Source organism: Ictalurus punctatus, chromosome 13 (genome assembly GCF_001660625.3).
Source record: "Ictalurus punctatus breed USDA103 chromosome 13, Coco_2.0, whole genome shotgun sequence".
Classification (NCBI taxonomy): domain Eukaryota; kingdom Metazoa; phylum Chordata; class Actinopteri; order Siluriformes; family Ictaluridae; genus Ictalurus; species Ictalurus punctatus.
Window position 1 is genome coordinate 8,034,775 of NC_030428.2, and position 27,968 is coordinate 8,062,742.

Sequence of the window (27,968 nt, forward strand, 5' to 3'; positions counted from 1 at the left end):
TTGTTTTTAATAAAAAAGCAACAAACATTGTAGTTTTGGAAACATACACAAATGCAAAAAAGATATAAAAGATTAAATAAGAGCAGTTAATTTTATATAAAGACACATAGAGAGAGAATCAGAACCAAAAATCTTTTTTGAAAAACATAAAAATATAAATCTTTTATCATAATGTTATATCAGAGCACTTTATTGTGTTAGTGTATTATTGTATTTTGAAAATTAGTGTTGGAGTTTAGTTTACAATGTGTGATTTTGAGCATAAAATTAACATTTTGCACATTGTGTGTTGTAGGTATGGTGGTGCGCTAAGAGTTTAGGAAAATTGTTAAAAGTATTGGAAAATTGTCATAGCAGTAATAAAAAACTGTAATACACTAACACAATTAACTATGTCTATCAAAACATTAATACATGTTCTCTTCCAACAGGAACATTTAGTCAATCAATATGAACAGTTGTTCACTTTGACTTTAGCCTATAAGTCAGGTTTAGAACATGATGTTATCTGTTCTGACATACAGTGTGAAAGCATTTGTAAATTTGGCAGTAAAAATCCATTGTTTGGGTTTTGGTTGAGCTTGTGTGTAAAAGAAGTTCAAGCATTTTAAATGTGTTTTAACTGTATGCATTTTGTGTCAAAGCAACAAGAAATGTGTTAATTGTATAGCCTACACAGACGGGTGTTGTGGTAACTGTTTTAAGAGTTTAGGAAAATTGTTAAAACTATTTAAAAAATTGTCATAGCAATCAAACTGTAATTACACATGGACTTTTAAGGTGAACACTGCATAAATGGCTTTTAAAAATATTTGTAAGCACTGATAAGGTGAAATTTTCTGTTAGGAGAAATTTATTTGGCATTTTTGTAATCAGTCTCCTAACTGTCTTAAATAAAGCTGCAACTTTACATTTTCTACCAAAGGATAAAAGGCTTTGCAGTCTCTTGGTGCCATGATAAGCATTAAACTTAATCTTATTTACTTCAATAGAGAGCTAAATAACATAAATGTTAACAGTTATGTCTGTTTCGTGGACATTCCACAACATCCATGGATCAAAACCACGACAGGCCATAACAGATAGGTTTGTACAGTATTACATTTGAGATTAAAGCAGTACTTCAACATGCTTTCACAAACAGTTTGAGTTTTCTCGAGATGAGGTTTGTTGGATTAAATGTATCACTAGCCTCAGGATAACTAACCCTAGGTGCTATTTACTGTAGCATATCCATTATGCCAAAGAATACATGCAGCCTCTTTGAGAAATTTACGAAGAGCAGCCAAGCAATTCGGTCTCCTGCCAAGCAACACAAGACGACAGACCGGATGATGCTAAAGAGATAGTGGGAAAAGTTATCAAACTCTTAGATCAGGTTAGATATGACAGACTAGGTAAAGCTCATCCAAGTTTTTGACTGATAAGCAGCCACGTCAAGAGCCTTGCCAAGCTATTTAAATTCTATTCCTTAGAACTGATCCGAGCAAAGACAAGCAGGTTATTTATATATTCATTCTTTACTAGTAAGTACTTTATCCTGGTCAGGGTCATGTTACATCCAGTGAACACTGGGTGCGATGTGGGAGTACACCCTGGATACACCATTCCATTGCAGGGCACCACGCACACACACATTCACTACTAGAAGCAATTTGGAGTATTCATCTACCCACATTTTTTGAAAGTGGGAGGAAACCAGAGAACCTAGAAGAAACCCGGATGGATATGGGGATAATACAAACAGTAACCCGAACTAAGGATCTAACAGGGGACCTTGGAGCATGTGAGGCGGCAATGCTACAGTTGCACAATCATGAAATGAGTTTATTATAATGTAATGTTAAAATGTAAAGTTTGATAAATTGTTACATTTGTCAATTTAACAAACAAAATTTGTTTGGCCATTTACCTGTAACAATTCACATCATTTTCCTACAAAGGGCTTAACTTGCTCCTGCCTCATGCTCAAGTTACCCCTGCCTTGTGGCAAATTGTACCATGGGACTCTATTAAATTTATTTTGTTAATTTTTATTAAGATGTATATAGAAGATTTGATTTTGGTTTTGTCCAATATCTAAAATTCGAAATCCTTTCCAAAGGATTAGAAAAACAAATAATTATGCTTCAGTTATGTGAAAAAATAAGTACATCCCATGGAATTATTATTTTTATTTTTATTTTTTACATATTTGGACAAGCAAACATTTGATCCTCTTTGAAACAGTGCCTATTACTAAAAGTGATATCAAATGATTCATTTTGTAGTTGTAATTTTCACAATTTAAATGAACAAAAAAACAGATCCGTCACATGGAAAAGGTAAGTACACCCTTACATATATTAGACCTTCAAATCCATAAAATTAGAAACAGGTGTTGAAGATTGGATGCCAGTGATTAGAACCTGCTTAGGGAGTGCAGGTGGAACCTGTCATATTTATACCCCTCTCATATCTAGTGTCTGGTGTTCCTTTGTTATTGAGGTGTGTGGTGTCATCATGTGAAGATCTAATCAGTTCTGTAAGGCCTTCAGAATAAAAGGTTGTTGATGCCTATGAGTCTGGCAAGTGATTTAAAAAGATCTCCAAATTATCCAGGACTGGCTGTCCCAGCAAATTCAGACCAAGAGCAGACCGTCTGATGCAAAACTTCTCCAAGAACCCCCAAATTTCATCACTGGATCTGCTAGTAAATCAAAGTCAAACTGTTGGTGTCAAAGTGCATGCTTCTACAATCAGAAAGAGACTGCACAAATTTGACCTGCATGGGAGACGTGCCAGGAAAAAGTCTTTGCAAGACTACAGTTTTCCAATGAGCATATAGGCAAAGACCAGGCCTTTTGGAATAGCGTGCTCTGAACAGATGAAACAAAGATAGAGTTGTTTGGCCACAGTAACAGCAAACATGATTGGTGCAGACCAAAGACAGCTTTTCAGGAGAAGCACCTCATGCCAACTGTGAAGCGCAGTATTGGAAATCTTATGGTTTGGGGTTGGTTTGCTGCTTCATGGACTGGACAGCTTGCATTCATTGATTCAACTATGAATTCTGCATCATATCACAGAGTGCTTGAAGACAATGTGAGGCTATCTGTCAGAAAGTTGAAGCTGAACCAAAGGTCGACCTTTCAGTGACCAGTATCTGAAGCTTGTGTAACATCATGCCTATTTATAGGCCTGTCGTGATCAGGTGACGTGGCAATTAAGCACGTCGCATGATATAAAAACAGCACCAGTGAACCGCAACATCAGCCTTATTATCTTCAGTGAGACTACAGTCGTTTGTGTAATGCTCGTAAAAATACTCTTCATTTCCTCACTATATTTTTTTTTAAAAATCTCTTTACTTTTTTATCCCTTTAAAAAAGAGAGAGAGAGAAAAGTATGAGTGAGAGAGAATTCAGGAAGTGTGTTATACTTCGCTCCAGTTTCATCACGGGGATGGACACACTTTCTGTGTGAAGTGTCTAGGGATGGAGCATGCCATGGCAGCTCTTGAGAGGTCTGAATGTGTGCATTATTAACGCCTTACAATTAGGCAGCTCTGCTCGCGCCTCGCTCCCTTCTTGGCCGAGAGAGGTTGAGTTTCAGAGCTTCGTGGATCTTGGCCCGCCACTGCAGAGGGAGCCAGCCAGTTCAGGTCCTGGGGATCTCATATGGATCGCTGTCTTTGGGTCTGGCTCTCCGCTAGATTTTGGAGCCTGTGTTGCGACTCCTCCTTCCGCTATGGAAAGCCAATTTTTAAAAAATAAAATAATTTAATAATAATAATAATAATAATAATAATAATAATAATAATTAATAATAAAAAATAAAAATCAATCAATAAATAAATTCCTCTCTGACTCTGAGGAGCCTAAAGGGTGTGCTAAAATCTGAGAGCAGGTCTCAAACATATAAAGAGCTGCTTGAAGTGATTACTAAGTGATTACTCCCTCACACTGCAGAAAACTCCCTTTTTTTCTAGAAGTGCATGATAAAATATCAAGCTTCTGGGGAAAACCATACATAAGCTATATTTGTAACACTGCGATGTCTGATTATTCGGCCATTGTGGACACGGCTATTAAGCTATGCTGAAGGTGGAGGAGGCACTTGCGAGCTACCTCTCTCCATCGACGACAGGTAATTTAGGGGGGCCGGCTTTGCCATCCAAACCATGTAAGGCCACCCGGCATTGGTAGGCAAGGCTTATGTGGTAGTGGGTCTTGCTTGTGGGTCATTACATAGAATGGCAGTGTTGCAGGCTTACCAAGCAGACCTGCTGAGTGAGCTCAACATATGGCGGTTTTCAGCCAGTTCACCAGCGCTAGTGCGAGGGAGGCACAGAAGTCATGTGTGCTGGGAACCAGGCGACCAGAATCACAGCCTAATACTAGGGCAGTTTGGCAGTGCTGGAATTTGAACTCACAACCTTCCAATCAGAAGTCCAACGTTTTAACTGCTGAGCTACCCTCCTACTGTAGGGCCTACCCTAGCCAAGGCTGTCCCAAGTTTTGAGTGTTCTCTGGTCAGGGAGCTGTCACAGGGGAATGGAAATCTGATGCTTTCCCTGCAATAGAATGTGGAAAAGTTATGTCATTAAAGGGCTATCTGGCAGCGTGGAAACTACTGCCAAATGTGTCTCCACGGGTTCTGTCTTCCATAGAAAAGGGTTATCGTGTCCAGTTCAGAGCTCGACCTCCCCGGTTCAGAGGTGCTCACCACAGTAGTCAGCACAGAGAAGAGCCAGATGTTAACGCAGGAAGTAACATCCTATTGGACAAAGGGGCCATAGAACATGTACCTCGTTCACTGGAGGGAGGTTTTTACAGCTGTTATTTCCTGGTCCGCAAAAAAAGATGGGAGTATGCAGGCAATTTTAGATCTGCATCATCTAAAGTTAACCTTTCGGACATACAGGTTCAAGATGCTGACACTCAAACTTATCATTCCACAGATTCAGTTTGAGGACTGGTTTGTGACGATAGATCTAAAAGATGCATATTTCCACATAGCGATATTGCCCCATCACAGGAGGTTCCTGAGGTTTGCGTTTGGAGGCAACACATATCAACATTGAGTTCTTCCCTTTGGGCTAGCTTTATCCCCTTGCACCTTCACAAAGTGCATGGATGTCATTCTGGCTCCATTGCAACTACAGGGCATCCATGTATTAAACTACCTGGATGATTGGTTAATTCTAGCACGATCCAGGGAACTGGCGATTCAACTTCGATATGTTGCTCCCACGCACATGAAGAGCTTGGGGCTCAGGTTGAACCTCAAGAAAAGTATGCTTTCTCCAGTGCAGAGAACAACGTTTCTAGAGGTTAAAAGGATTCTACTATGATGAGGGCATTTCTATCCCCAACATGCATAGGGTCAATCCTATCAACATTGAGCAAGATAAAGCTGGATCTTGACATCCCCTCCAGTCTCTTTGAGAGATTGTTGGGGCTTATGGCAGCAGCAGCCAATGTGATACCATTGGGCCTATTGCACAAGAAACCCTTAAAATGGTAGCTGAAAAGTCAGTGGTTTTGTCCAAGGATGAAACCTCTGAGAGTAATCAGAGTCACGCGGCGATGCCTACGTTCTCTGAGAATTTGGAGGTATCCCCGGTTTCTAGCCTTTGGTCACACTCTCGGGGTGTCTTCTTATCACAAGACGGTAATTGCAGACACCTCCCTCATGGGCTGGGGCATGGTCTTAGATGGCTTATCCTTGTGTTTCTAGCACTGAAATTCTTTCTTCCTCAATTGAGAGGTCACCATGTGTTACTTGTGACAGACAACACAGCGGTGGTCTCAAATATCAACCACCAGAGAGGTTCGCACCCCCTGTTCAGGCAGGTGCAACTAATTCTTCTCTGGGCAGAGGGAAAGTTATTGTCAGTGAGTGAAATGTACATTCTGGGCAACTGGAATGTGGGGGCAGACATCCTGTTGAGGCAGGGGCTGAGGCCCAGGGATTGGAGGCTCCATCCACAAGTGGTGGAGTCCATATGGCAGAGGTTTGGCCAAGTGGAAGTGGATGTGTTTGCCTCCAAGGAGACAACACACTGCCTGCTGTGGTTTTCCCTCACTCCTCCCACATCAATGGGGCTGGACGCCATGGTGCACATGTGGCCGATGTCACATCTGTACATTTTTCCCATGATCACTCTGCTCCTACAAGTTCTAGCGAGAGTTCACCAAGACTGTCTACGTCTGCTGCTAGTAGCACCTTATGGGCCAGCTCAAATATGGTTCTCAGAGATAATATCCCTGCTGAACAGCACTCCTTGGGAGATTCCCATGCACAGGGAGATTCCCATCCACAAGGATCTACTCAAGCCAGAGGGCTGATTTATTACGCTTGGCTGGAACTATGGAAACTGTGGGTCTGGCCCTTGAGGGGCACCAGCTCATAGATTCTGGTCTCGCAACTGAGGTTGTAGAGAAAATGTTGAACGCTAGAGCACCAAATTGTTTGTGCTCATGTGGCGACTTTTTGTCTCATGGTGTGAGGAACATGAGCTAGACCCATTGAACTGCACAATAGCAGTCCTGGAGTTCTTACAAGGATGTTTCTTTACAGGGTTAGCTCCGTCCATATGCAGACCACGCATAACTTTCTGGGACCTTTCTGTGGTTCTAGAAGGTCTGTCAGTTTCCCCATTTGAACCCTTAGAGTCAACCTCAGAGAAGCTTCTGACTCTAAAGATAGCTCGTCTGCTGGCCCTGGCATCTCTCAAATGAGTAGGAGATCTACAAGCTCTCTATGTTGCCTCTTCCTGCCTTGACTTTGTCCCTGGATTATCCAAGGTCTTCCTATATCCTAGGCCGGATTATATTCCTAAAGTGCCTACATCTGCTGCCCAATGAGTAGTGTTGCAGGCTTTCTGCCCTCCTCCGTTCCTCACACTAGAACAAGATAAATTGCCACTACTGTGTCCTGTAAGTGCTCTTTGTACTTACATCCACCGCTCCTGCCGGTGGCGTAGGTCTGAGCAGCGGCTGTTCTGCTTTGGCGGCGACAGTAGAGGGGATGCTATGTCGAAGCAGCGCATCTCTAATTGGATAGTGGAAGCAATCTCTATCGCTTATAAGGCATATGCCTATGGCATAAGAGCTCATTCCACTAGTGGTTTTGCCTCCTCTGTGGGTTTGTACAAAGGTCTACCCGTACAGGATGTGTGTGCTACAGCGGGGTGGTCTACGCCACACACATTCATTCGATATTGCAGCCTGGATATACATTCCACCCCAGGCTTGAGTGTCTTGCAGTGACCCTTGGGCTCGGATCTTTTTATACAGGCCATACCCTCAGTATGACAGAGTGGGTATTGTCATTCCCACAGTGTGTAACTCACGTAACGTTGAGTTCCCTTTTAAAGGGAACGTCTGGGTTACACATGTAACCCTGTTCCCTGAGAAGGGAACGAGACATTGTGTAGCTTTGTCATACTGGGGCATGCCTGTGAATTGCGTCTTCGCTTAAGATAATAGAGGCTGATGGCGCGGTTCACAGATGCTGTTTTTATATCACGTGATGCACTTAATTGGCATGATGTTACACAAGCTTCAGATCCTGGTTACAAGGGCTCTTCCCACAGCATGTAGCTCACGCAACATCTCATTCCCTTCTCAGGGAACAGGGTTACATGCGTAACCCAGACGTTTTACTTATGGTTTTGTTCAAGTATAAACTTCAATAAACTTAATAAAGTTAATAAACATTTAACTTCATTAATAGACACTGTTTCAAAAATGATAAAATTTTTGCTTGTCCTAGTATTTCAAAAAAGCCTACAATTTCCATGGGGTGTACTTGTTTTTTCAAATGAGTGTATATGAAATCCAAGAAATCTCTCTGGCCATCTTCCCCTTTTCAACCTTTTTCTTCTCTCATCCTAAATAACAGACAATATCTTATCTGATCTGACAGTTTCTTATTCCACTCTAGAATACAGCAGGATTCAAGTGCCTTGACCTTTTCATTCATGTTTTTACCTCCTGTATGAGTATTTTACTCAAGAAGTGGATAATATTTTGGAGGGCGCAAAGACAATACAAAAAGAATTCAGTGGGGACAGGTTTGATGACTTGCTTTATGTTACATTGCAGTCCATTTGGTTCACATAGTTCCTCTACTGTCAGACAAGAATGTGCATATTCAAGCTGCTCGAGTCAAGTAGTTGGAACACTACATGGATTCATTTAATGCAGACGGTGCAGCGTTGTCTTATCTGCAGGCTGTCAGCAGCTTCCTGTCTCTACCAGTTGGCTGCAAAAGCTCTGGGGAGAAACAGTCATGCAAGTATAAAATCCTGTGTGTGGTACATACAGACAAGAGAGGTGTTGAAAATAAGAACCTGATCCCTTGGTAATTATGGCAAGTGCAGAAGTAATCTGTTATACTGGAGTGAGAACAAATGAGAACGAGAGAGTGGCCCTAAAAATAAACACCTCTTCATCATCTGAGTATATTTGAGGGGCTGAAAATAATTAAATGCTATAGACATGATGATGAACTGCTATCAATACTGCAATAATAGAAACAGAAATAATAATATAAATATAAAGAACTTAAATGGGGCTTCTTTTATTTCTCAAGCATCTCATTAACTCTCATTTCTTTTCTCTGTACTATAGACGCATAACTATGTAAGCTAATGCGTGTCCATTCATGCTGTTGACCCATAGCTATAAATCTCTATTCTCACACACACACACACAGACACACACACACAGCCTTTCAGCAACTAATGCTCCCACTCCCTTCTCCTCCCTCCCCATCTAGATGGTCGGATGGAGATAAACATTATCGATTTTGCAGCATCCTGTCTTCGCATTAGAGGCCCTCCACAGTTCCGACAAGAGAAATTGTAAGCATTACAGGAAGGCCGGTGACTAATGTCTGCCAGACTGCCAATCATAGCTGATCTCACTCCCCAGAGAACACACACATACATGGGATGTAAGATGAACGCCACACTCAAATTTTGTGAATTGGGATCAATGTGACCATCTTGTAAGGATGCAGCCATCTGACAGGGGAAAAAACAAAACAAAAAACAAAGTCAAGTATCCATTATTGAAGCATCAAACACGAATAGAGTAACTCAGGTCCAAGGTGTACTGAAAGCAAGCCTCAGGCTTTACACTGAGCTATTTTTCAGAGGTCACATGGGGAAATTAGGCGGAAGATTTCGCCATACCAGTGAGTTTGTAAATATTAACTTTAGTCAATGTTTAGAGGATTTCAGGCATTCATATAAACAATCAGTGTTCATGGTATGAATTATGTAAAACAAAATAGACAGAAATACATGCTTAAAAGAAGCAGGACTACTAGGAAATATACAATTATAGTAAAATATGATAATCAGACTAACATTTTCGTTGATAGCAATGGGCTGTAACACTACCTGGAGTTGAAAACACACTATAGGTGGAAATTAAGGAAATTGTGAACTTTTCGGAATTGTTGTATGCACTGCATCTACAACATGTCTTCTCTCAAACTGTTGTAAAAGAATTATTAACAAAGAAGTGTTTAAGAAGGCTTAAAGCTCTGCCCACTGATCCCATTCACATCATGTCATACGTTTATCACTGAAAAGCTAGTTTGCTGATCTGATTTTACATAATTTGACACTAGAGGTGCACATCAGGACTAAGATACCATGGGACGCAACAGTTTTTACTATCGTGTGCTGCATGATGCATTTACATAGCAACTGCCTGTCTTGGTTGCGGTCCTTTAAAATAGGCCACTAGTTTGTTTATATTTTGGGAAATAGAACCAACTAAAGGATTTATGTTTTCCCTTGTGTTTTCCAATGTTTCCAGAGTTTTCCAAAATGTTGATATCTGTTGGATGTTAGATTTTATACTGAACAAATGACCAAAACATTTACACCAGCCTGTGGTGTTTTCTTGGTTAAAGAATAAATAAAATATTTTCCAACCCTGTTCTGTAATGGGTTTTTTTTTCTTGAGAGTGCCTTCACAGTTAAAATAAACATTTTAACTGAATTAACATCACCCAAATCATCACACAAGTGCATTTTTTTTTTAACAAGTATGCAAATTTGCACATATTTAATTAGATGAAGCCTCATTTTGATAAATAAAGTATCATTTTGAAATATTTCCGATAGAAAAGTACTTGTACGAATATCAGCAATGAACTGGCAAAGATTGATTATGATACACTAAATGACCAACAGTTTGTGCATCCATATGTTGTTTCTCCACTCCACTTTTCTGGGAAGGCATTCCACTAGATTTTGGAGCGTGGCTATGGGGATTTGTGTTCATTCACCCACAAGAGCATTAGTGTGGTAACTCATTGATGTTGGATGAGGAGGCCCGAGGTGCAGTCTGTGATCCTGTTCAGTGGGGTTGAGGTCAGGGCTCTTAATATTCAGGACACTCAAGTTCTTCCATCCCCACCCTTGACAAACCATGTCTTCATTGAGCTTGCTTTGTGCACAGGTTCACAGTCATGCTGCAACATGTTTGGACCTCATAGTTCCAAGTAAAATCTTAATGCTAAAGCATACCAAGACATCCTTTACGGTTGTGTGCTTCCAACTTTAGGGAAGTCTCACATATGTGCGTGATGGTCAGGGGTCCATATAACTTAAAACCTTCAATGAGAAAGTCCATAAAATATACACTCTCACAAATAAATGTACCAAATTATACTTCTCCTTGTCTCTTGGGTGGTACTTTCAAGGGTACCAATGAAAAGGTGCATGTTGTGTACTTTAAAAAAAAACAACAAAGAAACAAAAAAAAAAAACTTTAAAGTTATATCAGAGTTGCTTTTATGGGTCAATTATGTACCTTCAGTTATTTTTTTTAAAGATATAAAGATATATACATAAAGACACACTGATGCACCCTTGGTGGTGTGACAAGCAACACAAAGTACAGTGTGATACCTTTATTTCTCAGAGTGTAAGTGTAAACTCTCAGACAGGACACTTTCTGTGCTCACCAGGTGGACAAATCACTGACAGGCTAGTGCTCATGAAGCATCCCTATAGCAACGTCAGATCCATCGAGCTGTCTTCAAGTAGAGGGTCGAGTTACGCGGAACCACGTCAGCCTTCGTGTCTTATGTTAATGCGAGTACACGAGCAGGCTTAGTTTTTCTCCACACTCAGCACTCAGTACAGTGGCCAATACAGTACAGATTTTATTTATTTTTTTTATCACACACACACACACACACACACACACACACACACACACACACACACACACACACACACGCACCATTTGCATTAAGTCAATCTGGACGCGGGAGATCTGAAGACTCTGTCTCTCGCTCTCTCTCGCGCGCGCACACGCAATACCGGCACCAGCTTTTCTTCGTCGCGAGAGCCAAAGTTCCAATATGAGCGATTTGGACGAGGACCTGGCCAGGCTGCTTGTGATGAAGGATGAAAGGATTAAGGAGATGGAAAGACGCCTCAGCAAAAAGGAAGAGGAGATCCAGGAACTGAAGAGGAAGCTGCACAAGTGTCAGTCGGTGTTACCGAGCGCGCAGATGATCGGACCGAGGACCAGGCGAGCGCAGGGCATCTCAGCAGAGCCGCAAAGCTTCACCTCCTTCACCGAGCTCACTGGAGAGGCTTTTCGCAAAATCCCCAAGTCTGACATGTAAGGGAAAGAATGTTTTCATTGCTCTGATTGCTCATAGACACAAAGTTGATCCAAGGGTTGTGTCATTTGTAACACAGAAAATTATCCACTGATAAATCACCATGTAGGATGTTTTAATAACACAAGTTGTGCTAAATTCTTCTTACACTATTGAGGAAAGTCTTGGCCGACTTATGATCTATAAACGCCTGGTGTAAACACTATGCACTGTAAAGAATGGCTGTACATTTACAGTCGTAGGCTAGTATTACTATTTGTTTTACAGAACAATTATTAGTATTTTTTTTTTTACAGGATTGTAATGTAAACAATTAGGCAATTAGAGTAGTGCACTGGTTTACAGTAAAATACCAGAAAATGCAATGCATAGTGGGATATCTAAGCTTTTTGGCAAGGGTAAGAATGGTAAAAATGCGCCTAGTGTCGACCTTGAGTTTAACTTTATACGCTTGTGAAGACTTTGCTCAGTTGTAGTGGATCAGTAGTTGCGGCTTCGAATTACAGATCAGAAGGCCTTGTGTTCAAATCCTAGCACTACCAGGATGCCATGTCCTTTAACAAGACCCTCAAACTTCTGCTCACCTGCTACCAGTTGTATCAGCCAGATGTACTTGATCTTATTTAATTTTATACTATATATATATATATATATATATATATATATATATATATATATATATATATATATATATATATATATATATATATATATTCTGCAAGTAAAATATTTGTTTTATATATATTACATATATATATATATATATATATATATATATATATATATATATATATATATATATATTTATATATATTACAGAATTTTCAGTACATTTCTGGAAACATGCAGTATAGTATTATACTGCAAAATAAAAAAATATATGTAAAGATATTACACCACTATGTTTAATGGTTATTTACTGTAAATTTAAATAATTTACTGCTAACTCTACTGCCAGTAAATTGCTGTAAATTTTATTGTAGGTGGTACAGAGATTTCTTAGGGGGTGTATAAATACAGAATAACGTGACTACTTCAGGTCAGTCATGGACATTGCCCCGAAAAAGAGCATACAAAACTGAATGATTTGTCTACTATGTTCATTTATTTATTTATTTATCTGTTTATTAGCCTAGACTCAAGTTAATTCTCCAGATTCAGAATAATTCTCATGAATGCATATGAATGCATTAATACATGATAAACCCAATCACCTCAAATCAGATTTAAATATATATATAAATATTATATATATATATATGTGTGTGTGTGTGTGTGTGTGTGTGTGTGCAACAATTATTGGCACCCCTTTAGTCAATACTTTTTCCTACCCCCCTTTGCCAAGATAACAGCTCTGAGTCTTCTCCTATAATGTCTGATGAGGTTGGCAAATACATGGTATGGGATCTGAGACCATTCTTCCGTACAGAATCTCTCCAGATCCTTCAAATTAAAGGATATCAACTATATTCCTTCGTCTTTCCCATTGTTATGAATGACTAAGGGAATTTGGCCTATGTGTTACCTAATATTTATACCCCTGCTATAAATTGTGATTTTTACAAAAGGGATGAGTCATGTGACCTGAATCACTTCACTATACTTTTCTTAATTTATTCAGCTCATTGGTACCACCAAAGATACATCTTTTCTACCTTTATTGTGTATAAAAGTGCACTATCACTCTCAGGCTGGAGTTCATGAAGCATCTCTGTAGAGCATCAAATGGTGCACTTAAGGGTAACTAAGAGGGTGCATGTGGTATAGGCCTTTAATAATGTACTTTAATTATTTTTAAAGGTACATTATATTCACATTTTAAAGTAAAAGAGACATGCTAAAGATAAAAAGATGCACCCTTGGTGCTACCACTGAAGCATAAGTTTGGTACCATTATTTCTGAGAGTGTAGCATATGCACAACAACATTTCTACTGTTGCATAAACTAAATAAAATAGCACCTTTGACATTCAGTAGTATCTGGAAATAGAGGAAATTTGCTTCACATGTTTGCATAAAGTACTCTCCTTCTCATATTTATTTTCCATATGAAAAATGCACGTCCTGCTCCATTTTTAGCAAAATATGAACACATCTCCTTCAGTGCCCAGTGCTACTGGCCACAGATTACAGATGGATGCTTTTTCACATATGAAAGCAGTCATTGTGCAGTTCCCCCTCTCTCCCCACTCATGCACAGCTTACCTCCTGGATCCTAACCTTGCTGAATATTTAATGCTCACTGTTACATATTTAATGTCAGATGAACTTCCTGCTACAGTATATATGGGCGTGCAATTTGTTAGGTTTGTATCATAGCCATATATGCAACCTGGATTACAGTTAATGTAAATCTTTATTAAATTATATAACATACACTGCCAGTTGTTTGAACACATTTTTGTTAAATGACCTTAAAATACTCTAAATTGAATTGAGAAGTTTTTATTATTTAGTGAATTGTGAAATGTTAGAAATGATTTTATTGAACAATCTACATCTAATCTAAACAGAAAAATGTCAAAAATCTTTATCACTTTAATTAGGCTATTTATGCACACCACATATTTGTTTTATAGTTAATACTAGCACTGTCTTTGAGTGCTTAGACTTATTAAATACCCTCCAAGTACTCCTGCCTTTAGAGGCACATTAAGATCTGAGAACAAGCAGTTAATAAGTAACAGATTAAAGATACAGGCTTATTTATTTAATTTCTATTCTGGATCATGTTGCTAAGTCTCTGGTAATAAGTCATTAAACTGTAATAAAACATAGTGACATATAATGAATAGCTTCTTTGATGGTTTGTTTGAAAGACAAATCTCAAAAATCTGAAAGTAATGCAGAATTAATGTCTCCAGTTATATTTATTGTTATAAGCTAGTCCAGTCATGCTAGTTTATATTTGTCCCACTAGATGTCACCAAATCATAGTAAGTCTGTGTAAGAAAACGATGTCTGTATAGAAGCTATACAGGGTTTCATGTGTAAGAACAATCAACTGGCTTTCAAAATAAAGTTCTGTACCCAATTAGTAGACTGAGATAAATAAAGATAAAAAGGTTTGTCTTTCTGCCAGCCACTGCGGTAGTTTGTTTTACAAAGCTTCTTCTAGTCATGATTTCATTTCCCATAGATAACACATTAAAATACTGAAATCATAGTTAATCATAGGTAAATATGTAGGGACTAAGCAGAAATGAATAAGCAGTACTATAGTAACAAATAATATATTAACAACATAACCAGCTTACTTTTTCATCTCTATAATATTGTTAAAATTAGACCACTATTACTATTACCTGATACTGAAAAATTAGTTCATGCTTTTATCTCTTTCAGACTGGATTATTGTATTTCTACACACAATGGCTTCCTGTGATTGATTGTAAAATCCTCATTGTTATAAAGTCATCCATGGCTTAGCACCCCATTACCTTTGTGACCTTATTCAGGGTTACATGCCTTCATAGTCAAATCCCTCAGCCACTCCATCAGGCCAGGCTGAAAAGAAGTGATTTTTTTTCTTTCTGAGTGATTTTTTTTTTTGCTCTGCCTGAAAAGCTCAAAAATGCACCTATAGTTGAGGTCATAAGTTTACATACGCCTTGCGGAATCTGCAAAATGTTAATTGTAAATATTAATGAAATTGGTATTCAGGACAGTACTAAATTAAAAAGAAAACGCCGTTTTTATGATCCCTCTTATTTAAAATAAATAAATAAATAAATAACATTTTGAACATTCTGCAAGGCATATGTAAACTTATGACCTCAACTGCCATCTCTTCAGGTTTTTAACTACTTCTACCATCTACCATTTTACATACTATTGGATTGACATGTTGTGTTTTTGTTGTTGTTATTGTTGTTCTTACTAATCAATTTTCTTTTTATGATTTGGTGTGCTTGCTTCTTTTTTTTTTACTAGAAAAAATGATTTTTTTTTTTTTTTAAATTCTATAGCATTCAGATCAATAAAAGCACATTATGATTGTTTTAATAATTACAGAGACTTATATTTATATCTTTTGGAGAACTACTAGCTAACTAATCATTAATAATGAGTTATCATGTGTTTCACTTTGCAATACTATTCCAGATCATCATTATTGCTGCATTAGACTAAAAGTCATAACTTGTCATTTCTGACTTCCGACTTGGAAAAACCAAAGAAAATGCACCCTCAACTCAAAATTCAGCAAGTGATATCAAATCAATATGGCTGCTCACAGCATTAGCATTAAATGTTTAAATGAGTTATAGTGTATATACAGTTTTTACTTTAATCAACATGAGACATATTTGAAATATATGACACTGACTTTACAGTTCACTGTTTGGAGAAAATATACAATATCACAGTTAGCTGGCTAGCTTCTGCAGTATGTCAAATGCAGTATAACTCCTGAGAACAGACACAGTAACACTTCAGTCATTATGTGACGCACAGAAAGTATTTACTCATTCTGTATTATTTGGAAATGATATTTCACAGACTGTAAGGCACTGTACAAGGCATAAAAATTCATCATTCGTGATTATTCAGAAGAAACCCTAACATTCTTTCTACTACATAAAGGAATGACTTGAAGTAAGAAATCGATTCTCCTACACACTAGCGTTATAGAAGAGTCTCATCTGTAGGTCAAATGTGCAAATTGACTCATACTGACACATATAAAGTTTCAAAGACCGTTCAGAAGGGACGGTGGTGAATACAGGGTGTGTTAACATCTCCATATTCTGAGCACATCTTTTTATGTTTATAATAATAAAATTGATTGTGTGATGAATTAATTGTAGGTGATAAAGTGTTGGAGTAGACTACTTTACATCAGCGAATAGTTCTTTTATAGGTAATTTAATAGGTCATTTAATTCTCCACAAGATAGAGTATATAATACTATAATTATTGCTTAGTTCATAATGTATTAACAAATCCTTACTTTATTCTTACTTACTGAGCAATTACCCAGTATTCATAAGTAGTTAATAGGAGTGAGTTATGTGTTAATATAGTAATGTTCATTCATTAGACCCTGTACAATACTGTAAATTGTTAACTTCACATACAAACATGTAATATATTCAAGAATCTTTCTAGGGCTCTTATCAAACTTTGGTGAGATAGACTCTAATTAAGCTTTAATATAAACAAGTAAAAAGTGAACACCTTTTCACTGAAGAACAAAGGACATGTTTGTATTTAAGAAGAGTCTGTCTCCCATACTTGGCCCAATTTAGCACTCCCTATATAATCAACAAGCTCCTTGAAAAGTACTGTGGACAGTGCGTTATCTTGCTGGGACAGATAAAAGGCCCTTGGTTTTGTCACGCCGACCCTTGCTGCATTTGCGTCGCATCTTGTTGCCACACTTTGATGTGCTCCCCAGACTCCTTGTGCTTCTTCAGCGAGAATGCCAAAGCGCCCTAATTGGGCCTGTAATTCATCATAATGAATCGGACAGATTCAAATTAGAGCTCTCATGGAAATTAGATTAAAAAAGAGGCTTTCTAAATGCTAGGAAACAAAATGAAATATTGCTACTAAAATACATTATGCTATCAAGCATGCACAAAATTGTTATAATGGACACTTCAAATTATTGCCACATCAATCATGTTAGATTTGCAAGGAGGTTGGTTTAGCAGGTAGGCTGCATTTTTGGGAAAGGTTTGTGCTTCAGGTGATAAAGTACATGTTCAGAAGGCAGCACAAGGACAACAATTCCCAAAGGGTCCTTATTTTGGACAAAGATGATGGAGCATTGCATGTGTCATTTTTGACAAATATTCTGTTCACACCAAAGTTTGGAAAATGGTTGTTCTATCCAAGGACTTAAAAAAAGAAAGAAAAAAAGAGAAAGAAAGTATATAAAAATATGATACATGATACAAAATGTAATCTTGACACGTCTTATAAGATTTCCTTGCTTTTAATCAGGGCTGTTTCTTAACTACATATTGTGAAGAATAATTTTGTATGCGTGTGGGCCCCATGGTGTCTTGCGGTCCCTATAGAACTGTTTTAATCCAATAAGGCTGTCATACTCCCTTCATACCCCAAGGGGGAGCATTTTATCCTTTTTTTTTAAACTGCACTGTAGGTTCTGATTTGATACGGTCTACTACATATGGTAATGTAGTATTTTATACAGTATTGTGTCTTTACTACATGTAGAAATCATTTCTATATCGTTCTATATAGAGAATTAAATAAAAGATTTGGAGGACATACAGGAACAACAATATGACACTTCAATCATATATTCATCAGGGCACCATGCACACACACACACACACACACACACACACACACACACACACACACACACACACATACACAGAGTCCCACACTTCTTCACTTCTAAGGGTTAGAGCGGCCAGTCCACGTACTGGCATGTTTCGGGAAATGGGAGGAAACTGGAGAGCCTGGATGAAACCCATGTGTGCATGGGGAGAACATGCAAACTTAGGTACAACCAGTGACACAACACTACTCGCCACTTCAACATTCAGTATGGCACAATACAATCTGTAGTCATTGTTTATTAGGCGTATTGATGCAGAAAGCCATGACTATGAAATTAACCTGGTGGGTTTGATGGTTCTCGCATAGATGCTTCATTGGACATATACTCACTGTGTTTGCTGGAGATCATTAAAACTCCATCTGTTTAAGGTAGTGCTGGTAGAGCAGAATGTTTCACCCAGGGGTGGGTGGGTAACAGTAAAAAGTAAGTAGGCTTAGGAAGTAAAGGAATACATTTAACAGCGTTACATAATCAGGATACAAAAAATGGTAACTGTAATCTGTTACAGTTATGTCAAAAAACAAAGTAATCAGATTACAGGTACATTTTGTAAAAAAGGGAATACTATCAGGATTACAATTTTTTACATTTTAAACCTAAGAAATTAATATTTTGACATAACACTATATAGGCAGCTGGTTGATTATAGTTCTGGTCCTCTCTTGCCAGTCGTGGCTCAAATGAACAACCTCCTGGTGCATCTGCAAATACATTTTGTGCAAAGTTAATGTGCTAGATATTAGCACAAATTGTTCTCTGAAATGCTTTTGTTAGACACATCCTCTTTTTCGGACCTTAAAAAAGTGTCCGGACGGGATTTCTAAATTTGAGAAAATGTCTGGGATTCGGCTTTAAATTCATTATGATGTGCTTATGGTCTAATACGGCATTGTGTGTGTGCATATTTGCATTACTTTAACTGCTATCTGTAATTCCCATCTTCTCGCACACCAATTGCTCGATTATAAAAGGCTTGCAGCAACTATTGGCCAAATTCCTGCCTCTCAACCATTAGCCTACTCTCAGCGAACGTGCGAAGGTGAAGCCCTGTTGTGAACTGCATCTAACAGTTGCTTGACAATAGCAGCAAATGACAGCTGTCCTGAGTTGAAACAATGCCCATGGCCAAAAATTTTTAATTTCATGTTATCATATTGTTTCGTATTACATGGCTACTCAAATGTGTAAATGATGGCAGAAGGTTCACTCAAGGCATCTAATATTTTATCTTATTCCATGGACATTCAAAAGAATGTAGGAAAAAAAGTAAAATGTGGGCAAAGTGAAACCAATTTTATTTATATATATATTTATGTGATGCTAATAGTGTGTCATTTTCAGTGTATTAAAGTATGCATTCATACCTGTCTTTTTGGAAAACCAGAATGGTTACCCTAACGTTAATGATGTAATGTTACCACACATCAGGGACAGTGATCTTTTATTTATTTATTTATTTATTTATTTATTTATTTATTCTTAAAACAAATCCAAACACTGAACAGGTTTTTAAGCTCTTAAATGAGCTCTAAATAAAAGTATTTTAGATCATATTGCTTTTCTCTTGACTTTATTTACATATGTGACCTTGAAGTAATCCAAAAATAATCAGACTACATTACTTTCATTTTGTGATACTTGGATCATGTTACTGATTACATTTTTCATGAAGTAATTTGTAACCGTAACGGAATACATTGTTAAAGTAACCCACCCAACCCTGAAAATAAGCTTCCACATATGGTTCTAGAGGAACATACAGTAGGTTATCTTACGACACATATGATCCATAAATGTATTGATAAGGTTTAATAAGAGGAGCATACACAAAATGGAACACTGTGCATGAGGTGAGAATACACCCAGTCCATCAAAGGACACCATGCGCACACACACATCTAGGTGAAATTTAGTGTAGCAAATCTACCTACCAGCATGCTTCTGGGAGGAAACCGGAGAACCCGGAGCATGCACAGAAATGCCACACAGACAGTAATGTGAGTTTAGGATTGAATCTCGGACCATAGAGATGTGAGATGGCAATGCAATCCCCTGCGAAACTGTGCCACACAAATCTTTTGGGGAAAATGAAGTAAATCATTTTATTTGCTCATTGTCCAGTGAGGAGTTTTATTCGCCTTAACAATCACAGTCATACATCACCAAGAATATTCAATATATTAGGACAGTATAACTTAGAAGCACATGTTTGTTATGAATTTGGAAGAGTTTGTAAACCCTGTTATTGCTATTGTGGTAAGAAATTAATTATACTAGAATGTAACTCAGGCCATCATCTTGTAACATATGAAGTAATTATAATATGTTAAGGATTTCACCTTCACATGTATGAAATGTATGGCCAGATTTATTTAATAATGTCGAGAAAGCTTAGACAAAGTGGAAATTCGAAAAAAGAGTGTCCCAGTAATATCTGAATTCATCCGGACACCTTTATTGCCTACGGATGTTTCGGTTTTCCTTCAAACCAACAGTGTCACGATGCATCCCAAACTTCAGGAGCTGTTGCGGTGTGAGCATGTGAGTGTAACAGGTTTTCCAGACAGGCTCAAGTACCTGAGCGATCTCATTGGCTCACTGCTGTCCACGTGCGAGTTCTGATTGGCTGAGCATCTCGCGGAGCAGAGTCGCGCGAACGCGCTACTCCAGACGGAGGGGGAGGGAAAAAACAGGAAAAAGCTAACTGTGTCGGCATTCCAGGAGCGCTCGCGACGTCGCGCGGTTCAAGACAATGTGCGCGAGAAGAGCGTGAGAAAAGGAAACAAACAACTTTGTGTGTATATGCGTGTGCGCGCGATGCATCGGGAATTCGTATGCTCTCGTGACTGTTTGCGTTTATTTCCTTAGTAGTGTTCACGTGCGTGCGGGTTTGTGACGGCTTTTGTTGCGCTTGTTGCACGGTCAGCTGTAAGCTCTGAGAGCACCAGTGGAGCATGGGCACCCTGCGCGACCTGCAGTACGCCTTGCAGGAGAAGATAGAGGAGCTGAGGCAGAGGGACGCGCTGATCGACGAGCTGGAGCTCGAGCTGGACCAAAAAGATGAGCTGATCCAGAAACTACAGACCGAACTGGATAAGTACCGCTCTGTGATCAAACCGGCCACACAGCAGGTACAGCAGAAACAGAACGAGCTCCAGGAGCAGCAGAGGACCAAACGGCAAGCCATCTCAGCTGAGCCAACTGCCCTGGACATCCAGGAGCTTAGCCAAGTCACTCTGCCCTTCTACCCCAAGAGCCCAGAGTAGGTCTCCAAATAAACATTTCATACGTTCACACATGATATATATGCATATGTGGTGTGTTCATACATTCTTCAAGTGAAGTTATTCAAGGATTAAAGTCACAGCATAGAACGATCCCTACCATTTGATTAGCTGTACCTAATATAATGTCTAGATGTTTGAACAAACCCTTACTGTATACACTATGTGCCTAGCTGGAATCATACAGGTGGCATGGTGGAGCCTTCAGGTCACTTCGGTTTCCATCCTGAATTCAGTTGCATCCTCCGTTTACTCCACGTTCATTCCAAATTCCCAAAATCTTTCCAAAGAGGTTCTCAAAGTGCAGGGTCCATGAAGCATATCCAGGGGGTTTGTGATTTTTGTTTGTTTGTTTGTTTTTGTTACAGCAGTGGATTATCAAAGTTTATTATGTTTATTACTGAGGTCTTCTAGGGTGTCCAAAAAGTCAGAACTCATCCAATGAGAGTAAAACTACATATACTTAATTTTGTATTTATTATTTACAACATATGCGCTATGCATTTTCTATGCCCCTGTATCACTTTTGTTTTTTTGCTCGACATGTTCGAATTGGCTCCTAACTTTCTGGACACCCTGTACTTATGGTCCTATTTGACTAATTGGTCATTTGAATATGGGGTTCAACCAAACTTCAAAAACATTATGTAGTCTATAAATAAGGTTAATATGACCTAATATGCTGTGTCAGTGGAAAGTTCAGGAATAAGAAGCTTTATGGCACGAATAATATTATTGTACATATAAAGGAGATCAGCATTTCTGTTTTCATGAAAAAATTTTAATGAAAGGGTACCTGGAATTTATTTTACAGTTAAGCAGGTCCTTGGCTGCACAAAGTTTGAGAACCCCTGGACTAAGGTGTATTCCCACCTCATATGCAGTGTTTCTAACACAGGCTATGGTTTCACCACTATCCTGAGCAGGATGAAGTGTTTACTAAAGATGAGTGAATGAATGAATGGCAGCATATACAAGCAGTGTCCATTCAACACAGGGAATTTTTCTGCATAGTGATATAATTGTACCTTTTATGTCAATTCTTTTCCTTTACTGTTACTGGGACTCAGTTGTGACAGGTACACAGCAAAATCCACTGTTCCTGTGTTCAGTCAGCATGCACACAGCTTATTTCTGTCCAACTGGACTTCATTTCATGACCACTGTATGAATAATTTCAACCGGGTTTTTGCTGTAAGGCACTGACGTCTGCTCCGCACTTCTACCTGCTTCACTGATGATCTTCATAGCACTGACACCAGCTCTGAATGTTGACGGCTCTGCAAAGGCTAGAGTGCATATTTGGTCTGTATACTCAATGTGCAACCCATTTAAAGCACAGACACGAACAAGTGTCACCTTCCCACTTGTTGCTTCATCTCATCCATGCTAACACTGAAGTGAAACAGCTATATAGGACTAAATGTAGCTTTAAAGAGCTAATAATATCATAGATCATATGCGGTAGTGCAGTATCATTCAGATAATTATCTGACATCCTCCTACCTAACTTTCTGTTGAAGTGAGTGGGAGTGGTTCATAATGATACTGATTAAGTGAAAATCGGGCATTTCTATTAATCACTGAGTATTAAATGCTTTTGTTTGTAGTAATAATAATAATAATAATAATAATAATAATAAAACGCAGGCAGGATGTGCAAGGCAGAAATGTTTTTTCTGGAGTGGGATTACTCAGCCCCTGTCTGCATTCATTCCTCTGCTTCCCTCATCCCCCATTTTTGCATTCTCTCTCTCTCTCTCTCTCTCTCTCTTTCTCTCTCTCTGTCTTTTTATATGTGCGTGAGAGAGCATTTTCACAACTCCCTGTGCCTGCGTGACATAGATATTTACTTCCAGCATTGAGTGGAAAGCAATATTCTTTCAGCTCTGGGCGAGTGCAATCTGTTCTTTTTTGGGTTTCTGCTCTTTCTGTTAATTGTGTGTACAGGCACTGTCTGGCAAGCAAATGCTAATATGTGCTCTTTTTGAAGTACATCCAGGGTGACGTGATGCTGTTTATTTCAAGGTGCACACAATATCAATATCAATATTCAATATCCATTATTACACTAAAGTGGAAGAGGTCGATGTAGTTAAATGTGCAGAATACAAAGACAAGATCAGATCATGTATGTATTAAAGGGATGATAAAATATTCCAGCAGTTATTAGAGTATTATGAAGGGAGGCAGACTGTTATTGTATGGAAGTTAAAATGTATATGCACATTTTGTATTATGTAATGGCAGATGTCATTGTGCAACCAATCTTCCCCAGTATCTCTTTGCACCGATTTGTTTTCTTTCCAGACGTTATCTATCTTTGAAACTATTTTTGAAAATGTGTGGGTTGGAATATATCAAGTATAGATAATATATACTCAGCAAAAAAAGAAAGTCCTCTCACATTCAACTGCTTTTATTTCCATCAAATTTCTTTAAATGTATAAATATTTGTATTAACATAAAAAGATTCAACAACTGAAACATAAACTGAAGAAGTTTCACAGATGTTTGATGAACACAAATGGAATGATGAGTCCTTGAACAAAGGAATCAATATCAAAAGTAACAGTCAGTGTCTGGTGGCCAGCAGCTGCTTTAAGTACTACAGTGCATCTCATCCTCATGGACTGCACCAGATTGGTCAGTTCTTGCTGTGAGATGTTACTCCACTCTTCCACCAAGGCATTTACAAGTTCTCGATCACCTCTGGGGGGCACATGGTTACATGTAATTTTCCACTTCAAGGACGATCAGCTGTCCTTCCTGTCTCCCTGTAGCACTGTCTTAGGCATCTTACATTACTGACATTACAGTTTATTACTCTGGCCCCATCTGCAGTCCTCATGTCTGCCTGCAGCAGGTCTATGGTATGTTCACGCAGGTGAGCAGGAACCCTCAAATGTTTTTCAGAGTCAGTATTCAGTCAGGTCTCTTTAGTGTCATAAGTTATTATAACTATGACCTTAATTGCCTACTACCTGTAAACTGTTAGTATCTTAAGGAATGTTCCACAGGTGCATGTGTAATAATTGTTTATGGTTCATTGAACAAGCATTAAAAACATTGTTTAAACCCCTTTCAATAAAGATCTGTAAAGTTTATTTGGATTTACAAAATAATTTTTAAAATTCAGTCTCCTGAAAAAGGGATGTTTATTTTTTTGCTTGAGTATATAAGTTTTTCCTCAGCTAGTGTCACAGAGTCCGATTACAATGCCTTGAGCAACACCGTGAACCATTTCAAAGGCTATTGTTTTGGGCTTTTTTTTGAGACAGAGGCTTATCAAAACTCCTGAGGGACTGGGCTCTGATGCTAAATGCATGGCATTACTTTACAATATATTTAATCTTTTTCATTTTGGCATTGTGTTTTAATGCCATTCAACTAACCTTTTATTTCACAGGATGACATTCAGAGTAAATGGAGTCCTAGAAAAAAGTAGTCAGTGTAATATTCTCTCAATCCAAGTCCTCTAAAGGTTTTTTCCCTCGGAATGTCTATCCATGAGAGCATACTTTCTCCTTATAAGGCCGTTGCTCAGACTTGGACTCTCTGGCCTTGCACACATAAATCTTTTCAAACAAAAGAGTGGAAGTGAGGTTAAGAAATACACACTGAACATGAGTGGACAGTTAAGCAGAGGATGATTGCAGTGTGCACCGTGAGCACCCTGACCTACAACAGATGCCAGAATTTCTGAATCTATTTGGCGTGTCTTAATAAAGCCATGTGGCTGCCTCAGCAGCATCAGCATTCGTCTGAGCTCTAATGATGCATCTTCATATCAAATACTTTCATTCGATATAGTGGAGCCTGACGAAAGGTGGCATTTCATTCGCTGTCTCCATAGCCACCCTCCTCTCAAAGCAGCGCTCATTTTGGACAGGCTCACATGGAGCTGGTCTTGAATGATAGCCACCTCATGTGGCTGCCAACTCAAAAGGAAGCTTTGGCACTCGGCAGCGCTGTCCTTTCTGATCTCGCTAATGAACAGGAGAGTCTTTGACGTCTACAAAGGCCTAATGAAGTGCCAGTGCCAGTACATCTATTATTGAAGCTTATTTTGGTGCTTATTGAGTGTTTGCATGCATGGAGTCTTTCAAGTTGATTCAGGAGTGGTGGAACAGGTGGAACTTTTGGTTTATCAGGCCTTAGAGATTTTATATAACGGTTACTGTAATGCTATAGATCCAGCGATAATCCAAGAACTTGGGAGGTATCTCACTGAGGGGCTATAATAAGAAGATTTAGCAGTGAGAACACTGAGAACAGAATAACCCTATAAATCAACAGACAGCCGTCCATCAGGTTAGTCTAGCATGTGGGCCCAGATTCTGATTACAATCTCTCCAGGACATTGGTGAATAAATGATTTATGGAAAAATGATTTGCAGTTTAAGATGTGCTATCATATGCACAGTTAATCTTTATAACAGACCATTTGAATGGATTTTAGATTTCCTTCATTGACTCTGTGAATTGGGTTAGACAGAAAAGCTACTATAAACTATCAGTATTAGGGACAGGAATTTTAGGCAAAATGACTATTTTAAAATTTCAAAGCATTATTCATATATTCAAATGTTTAAACTGACATTCACTCACACACACACACACACACACACACACACACACACACACACACACACACACACATACACACACTCTCACATTTATGCCACAAAGTATAAAGTCTTCTTTTCCCTCCATTTTCTCCCTAATTTGGTCTTGGCCATTTCTAATCCACCATCCAGCCATTAGACAGCTACCAGCCAGGGATGGTGTAGGCTAACATGTGCTTACTCTCATACACATGAAGCCAGTCAAGCACATACTTTGGAACTGCTGCTCATGCTGCATCACATGGTGCCGTAAAGCATTAAGAGGAAAGCGCTATTCGCCCTCTTCCGCAGACATGAGCTCACAGATGCCCATGATTGGTTAGTGCTCTGACTGACAGGGTAGAGATAGTGTGCCATCATTCCCACCCAGAGAGCACGGACAGTTTTGCTCTCTTGGACTCCCAGCCACAGATAGCTGTGGCCTTGTCGCATTTGAACTCGCAATCTCTAGGCAGTATGGTGAACGCTTTTTATTGGGCCAATCAGGAGCCTAAAACATAATTCGTTATCCATTTCACTGTGCGTGTGGATGCACAGTGCACTCGTCCATCACATTCCACTTCTAAACGTAATTTAATTTTACATCCTCACAAATTTAAAACATTTAATTAGTAAACATTAGGGGCAGTGGTAGCGCAGTGGTCTTCTGTGCAGAAGGTCATGAGTTTAAATCCCAGCACCACCAAGCTGCCACTGCTGGGCCCTTGAGCAAGGCTGTGAACTGCTCAGCTGTATAAATGAGATATATGTAAGTCATTCTGGATATGAGTGTCTGCCAAATGCATAGTGATAACACTACATACTATTGAAGTGGATTGTTTTATTGTAACATACATCCCAAAGTGTTCTATTCCTATTATACTACAATTCCACAATTCCAACTTTTACAATGTAGCTTTTTTTACTACTTAGTTTAGTATTTTTTTTCCATTTATAGTTACCTTTAACATTATGGAACGCCCATGAATCGAGTTAGTTCCTGTTATCTTCTTTTATAGCTACACACAGTCATTAATAAGGGAAAAATGCAGCTTGTTACAGAGAAACTGCAAAATACAACATTCTCCATCTTCAGACTTTCCCATGTAGTAAAGTTACAGCTTTACAGTGGAGACTCCTTCTAAAAATGTTAAAAATACATGTCTCCTTACCGAAAACTTGACCATATCATTGTTTATATACTCAGCAAAAAAAGAAACATCCTCTCACATTCAACTGCTTTTATTTCCATGGGGGGCACATGGTTACATGCAATTTTCCACTGCAAGGACGATCAGCTGTCCTTCCTTTCTCTCTGTAGCACTGTCTTAGGCATCTTACATTACAGACATTGCAGTTTATTGCTCTGGCCAGATCTGCAGTCCTCATGCCTCCCTGCAGCAGGCCTATGGCACGTTCACGCAGGTGAGCAGGAACCCTAGGCATCTTTCTTCTGGTGTTTTTCAGAGTCAGTAGAAAGGTCTCTTTAGTGTCCTATGTTATTGTAACTGTGACCTTAAGTGCCTACTGTCTGTAAACTATTAGTGTCTTAAGGAATGTCCCACAGGTGCATGTGCAATAATTGTTTATGGTTCATTGAACAAAAATTAAAAACTTTGTATAAACCCTTTCCATTAAAGCTTATTTGGACTGTACAAATTTATCTTTAAAATACAGTCTCCTGAAAAAGGGATATTTTTTTTTGCTGAGTATACGTTTGAATTAGCCATTACTATGGCAGACCATGTCTTTATGGACCTCGTTTTGTGCACAAGCGCATTGTCATTCTGGAATAGGTTTGGGCTAGGCCCCTAAGTTGCACATACTTTTGACCTTATAGTGTATCTTACCTAGCTTGGCATAAGTTCTTAGCTAATTTTCTTGCATATTAATTTAGGTAATATTAGTTTGGAAATTGGAGGTGTAATTTGAGATTGAACATTTGACCTAAATTGTCTGTTATTGAGATGCTGTTTTATAGTGTCTAAGGCTAAGTCTGTGGAAATGTGTGATATGATCACATATTTGAAAGAGTGTTATGGATATAAACCCGTGATTTGCCGTGCAGCCAGCATTATTGTCGGTGCTTCTGTTAGAAAACTTAGCCATTAT

At 38.7% G+C, this 27,968-nt stretch overlaps 1 protein-coding gene across 3 annotated transcripts in view; it reads left to right on the forward strand.

Annotated features, from left to right (window-relative positions):
• Window positions 1–11,234: 11,234 nt before the first annotated feature.
• Window positions 11,235–27,968, forward strand: part of prkg1b (protein kinase cGMP-dependent 1b) — a 253,290-nt gene continuing 236,556 nt past the window's right edge. Inside the window, exon 1 of one of the 3 annotated variants that reach the window (XM_017484346.3) lies at window positions 11,235–11,645. In XM_017484346.3, coding sequence (XP_017339835.1) covers window positions 11,380–11,645 — 266 coding nt within the window. In that variant the 5' untranslated portion in view covers window positions 11,235–11,379. Of the gene's footprint in view, window positions 11,646–20,653; window positions 21,228–27,968 lie in introns of those variants that run through there. The other 2 variants (XM_017484347.3, XM_017484345.3) reach the window with 2 other exon arrangements.